Below are 6000 nucleotides of genomic sequence, written 5' to 3'. Positions count from 1 at the left end.
ACTGTGCCCTTCGCGCCCTGTTGTGTAACCGCGGCGCCGCCAGCCCGACCGGGAAGTTGCCGTCCGGACTGGCATCCCGCTTCGGTCGCGGCCCCGGGCAGATTTCATGGCCCGCAGCGGACACGGGGCCGCAGCCGGCGTGGGCGAGCCCCCGCGCGCCCCCTCTTACGGGCATCGCCCGCGCCCGCGCGCTTCTCCTCGCCGGCTTCTCCGATGCTCTCTGTACCCCTTGCCTCCGCCGCCCTCTCTCCGCCGCTTGCCCCCTGGAGCCACCGCCTAAGTCGGAAAGGAGAGAATGACCGAGGTGCTGTGGCCAGCGGTCCCCAATGGGACGGATTCTGCCTTCCTGGCCGTCCCGGGCTCGCCCTGGGGGAACAGCACCGTGGCCTCCACCGCCGCGGTGGCCGCCTCCTTCAGTTGCGCCCTGACCAAGACTGGCTTCCAGTTCTACTACCTGCCTGCGGTCTACATCTTGGTGTTCATCATCGGCTTCCTGGGCAACAGCGTGGCCATCTGGATGTTCGTCTTCCATATGAAACCGTGGAGCGGCATCTCCGTGTACATGTTCAACTTGGCGCTGGCCGACTTCTTGTACGTACTGACCCTGCCAGCGCTCATCTTCTACTATTTCAATAAGACAGACTGGATCTTCGGGGATGTCATGTGCAAACTGCAGCGGTTCATCTTCCACGTGAACCTCTACGGCAGCATCTTGTTCCTGACTTGTATCAGCGCGCACAGGTACAGTGGCGTGGTGTACCCGCTCAAGTCCCTGGGCAGGCTCAAGAAGAAGAACGCCGTCTACATCAGCGTGCTGGTGTGGCTCATCGTGGTGGTGGCCATCTCCCCCATTCTCTTCTACTCGGGCACCGGGATCCGGAAGAACAAAACCATCACCTGCTATGACACCACCTCAGATGAGTACCTGCGAAGTTACTTCATCTACAGCATGTGCACGACCGTGGCCATGTTCTGCGTCCCCTTGGTGCTGATCCTGGGCTGTTACGGATTAATTGTGAGAGCTTTGATTTACAAGGACCTGGACAACTCGCCCTTGAGGAGGAAGTCGATTTACTTGGTGATTATTGTACTGACTGTCTTTGCTGTATCTTACATCCCTTTCCATGTGATGAAAACGATGAACTTGAGAGCCCGGCTGGATTTTCAGACCCCAGGAATGTGTGCTTTCAATGACAGGGTATATGCCACTTACCAGGTGACAAGAGGTCTGGCCAGTCTCAACAGCTGTGTGGACCCCATTCTCTATTTCTTGGCAGGAGACACTTTCAGAAGGAGACTCTCCCGAGCCACCAGGAAGGCTTCCAGAAGGAGTGAGGCAAATTTGCAATCCAAGAGTGAAGACATGACCCTCAATATTTTATCAGAGTTCAAGCAGAATGGAGATACCAGCTTGTGAAAGCCATGAGAATCCCCAAACACCTCACTTTTGTAACATGGTAGGATGCTTACCCAGAGCCAAGTACTTCCCCACCCCTTGAAGTTTCTGTAAGTTGTGAGAAAATTCAATATCCCAAGTAGATTTAAAAAAAAAAAAGTAGGAACACCCACATCCACACTTAATTTGAATTTGCTTTCAGTCTCCTTTCTTTCTCATTGTGAGTATAATAAAACAGTATACCTAGTTAGACTTTTCTCTCCTGCCTCTAAAATTCCTGTTGAAAGTGCATGTGCACATGAGAATGGGAGCGATTCCCATATTAATAATTTCTTCAAGAAAGGTAGTAACCACCTGAAAGTTGATTTTGGGATTTGCTTAGCCTTTGTTGCTGGTAATAATCCATAGAAGGAAGAAATGGAACTACATTCTCAAAAACACTTACCATAGTATTGCAACATACTGAACACAATTCATTCAGCATCAGTTGAACAGATCTCTGAGCCAGATGTCTTTTTTTTTTTTTTTTGTCCTAAAAGCATAGTCAGTAGCTGACTGAGTTTCTTTGGGACTGAATAGAAAAGTAAAGTCAATGGATTTAAAAGCCTAAAAAGGGAATATTTTCCACTTATTTCTTGAAAACTATTCAGTACATGTTGGGTGTTAAATGTTTGATGGCAGAAGCCTGCCAATGTTATCCTACTAGTAAAATACATTCAAAATAATCAAAATGCATGCATTTTCCTTGTAAATACCATGAACTCTTTTAGACTTCCTGTGATAAAGAGCATTTACTTGCACCAGAGCTCTGCAAAGCCTGAGGACTTTGTGTTCCAAGACGAGTGCTTAGTCACATCTGTAAAAACAGTTCTAAAAATCACAGATAAATTGCAGACCAAATTTTAAGTGAAGTTGAGTAACTGCTAGCAAGTTGAGAGATGGTGGGCAAGAGAAGTGTATTTTCAGAAGGTTGACAGGTACCACAATAAGTTTACTCTCAAATGTATGAGGCAATGGGGAGTTGGGAGAAAGCATTTCAAAATAAGAACTTTAGTTTAAATTAAAATCACCATGGAAAAGATTCTTTTTTGTCTCTTCAAAGTGTTTGAAAACCATTTAATAAAATATCAAGCAGAAAAAGGCAGAATTTGTATAGCTTGTGTTAATATAATGAAAAAGTACAGTATTTTAATGAATCTTGCATTTTGCTACTGAAAGAAAAAAATACATTTAAAGTGAAACATGAAGAATTAAATTTACTTAAGGTACTACAGCTCTGAAAAGTAAGCTCTAGGAAATACCAAACCCCTAATAGTTAAAGAGAAGAAAATTGGTTAGTGTTTTTTTTTTTCAATATTTGCTTTCTGTTAGGCATTGATAAGAATTTGTAAATACTCCAACTTTAATAATTTTCAATTAATAGTGATTATCGCATTTCCAGCCTTGTAAATGGTCAAATTCTATATAATGAGATTGATGAGGTAAGGTAATACAATAACCCCCAACAAACAAATCCAGCGTCCAAGGAATTTTTGGTTGTTTAATTTAGCTCAGCAAAAGCTATTGTCAGAGTTTGCACCTTATGGTAAAATAGCTTCTTTGAAAGTACCTTGTAAGAAAAGCAATGTGGAGTTGTATAACAAAGCAGGAAAGAAACTAAGGTCCCTGAGGGACATAATGACAGGAAACTTGGGGCTTGATTTTGGTTCATGCAACGCCCAGGTAGATTGAGGCTTTGCAAGACCTTAGCATTTGCTTCAGGTTACCCAATCTCCATCCACTAAGACTGAAGAAGAAAAACTGTGTTCAGCCTTCCAAGACAGTTGTTGTTCTTAATGTTCAGGCTTAATGCATATAGGTATAGCAACAAAATCAAGTAGAAACATATTACAGCTCATTTTGAGGAAAGAGGATTAGCAGCATTCTCATACAGGGAGGATTACACAATATTGTTTTAGAATCCACAAGGACAAAACCTAAAGTACGTGACTGTTGTATTGACCTTTCCAAACATGTTTAGTGAGACTAGAGCCAAATGATTAAACTGATCAACATGGAAATTTCACAGCCTATTCCATACTTGAACTCACAGCCTAATGCTAGTACATATTACACAATTTAGTTTCTTCCTTTTAGGTCTCAGGATGCGCAGCCAGGTTTAGAGGATGTGTTAAGTACCTTGTGTCAGGTTCTAGGGAACATTCTTTGTATTTGTACGGAGAAGAGGAAGGCAGTAACTAGAAATGCCCTTTTACTACTTGGCATGTTTTTCTAAAGTATTTCTTCGATAGCTTTGTACATCCCATAGTGGACAATGAGGACATGTGAATGTATGCCAAGTAGTAACAAGAATGAGCTTGCCAACTCCTTTCAGTCCAAAAGAAGTCTCTGGGAAGATTTAGGCTAACGGTGAAAAGATGCAGAGGGTCAAGAGAAAGCAGTGATCTATTGACTGAAACGCTGCTTCATGCCACATGGTGATATGAATAAGTATTTTAACAGTAAAGGAAGGGATCTGTTGTCAGGTGAAAGAATAGCTCTGATTGTAGAATTTAGCTACTGAATTCCACACTACAAAAATATTTTAGTGCCAAGTTCAAGGTCTTTTATTGCTTACACATTGACATTTTTGAGTCTTTGGACCTCAATTTGTAATAAAAAGTAATAAAAAAAGATCAACTAAGAAGAAATATAGCACTCAAGTCAGCATTCCAAATTAAAACCCTGACTTTCAGCTCAGCCATCTGTGGGACTCTTGACACTTTTGAGACCACTCCTCACGGATTAAAAAGGTTCAGTGACATCCATTTGTTGCGGCTTTAGGGAATGTGATAAAGCATGAAAAGTAGACCTCCAGAAGTGCATGAAACCTGCTACTGTATTTTCCAGGACTCTTCAGTCCCTAGCTAAAAGTTCTTACATGTTTCACCAACTGTCTTGTGGAACTGTGACTTCGAAATCTTCATCAACTCAGACAGGACACTGGGCTGTCTTTGGTACTATAATTGTCAGTAAAAGATAGGATACTTATTAGGATCCATGAAAGCATTTACTTTCCTGGTCAAATTGTAACTATCATTATAATATTTATTAATGTAGCTCACAGTCCTTCAGTTGTACAGTTTGAAAAGCTTTCTTGAAAGATCCAACATACTTATGTAAATTAATTTATTGTAATGTATAACATTCATAGATCACCTGGTGTATTTTGCATAATATATAGCACATAGATGAGAGTTGTATATTACAATGCTTTTTAAATATCAGTATCTTGAAATGTTTAAGGCTTCAGATATTTTTTGGTCTAAAATATGAAAATCTGTCTCATGATACAAGTGACTGATTTTCCTAGAGATGCTTTTGCGTGTTTACCTTTTATTTAGGTTTAGTTTGGCATAGACACAATTTGGCATCAGACCATCATAAAATCAATAATGAATATAAAATATCTTAGACAGGTTCTGTATTGTCTATATTTTATATATTTTACAGAAAAGTTTATATTTCCTTTTCAGGAAGTTTAGAATTGTGCCACAAATATGTTAAGAGCTTCCATTTCTAAAGGCGAAAGACATATTACATTCAAAGTTGATCTCCTGTGCTTTAGAATTCTAGTGGGATGTGCATTATAGATACAGCATTCAAATTTAAGAAAAAACTTTAGGGATATGGGGAGAGCAAAAGGCAGCTGTTGCAGTCACTTACTGCTGCTCAATTCTTAAATGTGTGCATTGTGCTTCTTCATAAAGTGAAATAGTATATTCTTAATTTTCTGTGAGATGGAATTTTTAAAGTAACACACTACCAGTAGGTTCAGAACTGCTATTGATTTTAATTTTTTTGTTCAACTGATAACTTTAAGTCCAAGTTTTATAGTGAAACTGTATATTATTTGGCTGCTGAATTCTGTTATAATTTTTATTCTGTTGTACATTGTATTATACATCATCACAAATTAATATGAAGGTGAATATGTTACATATCAACATTTGTGAATTTGAATTTTATTATGTTTTACTGCTTTTGCAAAAATGTTTATTTTTATATTACAAGTGACATTCATTTAGATAATTGAATGAGATTTCTTTGTGATTAATAGTGCCATTTAATAACCGGTATGGAAACAGTGTTACTTGACATTTTGAGCTTTCTCAGGTTTATCTAAATTAGTGGTAGCTTAACAAAAATACAGAATAATTGTGCATAATTATGTTTTCATAAAAGGAAAGCACATTTCCTATAATAGCATAGTATTGTTTGCATGCAGGAGTATGCAAAGTGTGTGTGTATGTGTGTGTGTGTGTCTGAGGCATGTCAGCCAATTTTGTATCTGCTATTTATAGTAACAGCAGAGCTTCATAATTGTGGTCACTAGAATTGTACTTACCTTAAATAACTAAAGATGAAAATGCCTCAATAAAACTATGAAAAGTGATTTGGTGTTTTTTTATGTTATTGCTTATAAATGTCTTTGAATTTTAACACATAATATTATGCAGGCTATCAGGAACTGTAGGATACTTTGAAGTAACTCAGGTATTTCACTGTGCATGGAATGGACTGCAAAAATGCTACTATTAAAGGAAGAACTCTAGTGCAAGATA

The 6000-nt window shown here is 39.5% G+C and overlaps 1 protein-coding gene across 1 annotated transcript; it reads left to right on the top strand.

The window, feature by feature from the left end:
* Nucleotides 1–295: 295 nt before the first annotated feature.
* On the top strand, nucleotides 296–5831 carry P2RY1 (purinergic receptor P2Y1). Its single transcript, XM_051818721.2, has one exon. It carries the CDS (start codon nucleotides 296–298, stop codon nucleotides 1415–1417), a length of 1122 nt encoding a protein of 373 aa, XP_051674681.1. The 3' UTR covers nucleotides 1418–5831.
* Nucleotides 5832–6000: the final 169 nt, after the last annotated feature.

This window comes from Oryctolagus cuniculus, chromosome 4, assembly GCF_964237555.1.
Source record: "Oryctolagus cuniculus chromosome 4, mOryCun1.1, whole genome shotgun sequence".
Classification (NCBI taxonomy): Eukaryota; Metazoa; Chordata; class Mammalia; order Lagomorpha; family Leporidae; genus Oryctolagus; species Oryctolagus cuniculus.
This window is presented reverse-complemented; position numbering and strand designations above follow the sequence as displayed.

What these genes read in the sequence shown, in the direction of transcription:
- P2RY1 (XM_051818721.2), top strand. Translation starts at nt 296, where the DNA reads ATGACCGAGGTGCTGTGGCCAGCGGTCCCCAATGGGACGGATTCTGCC.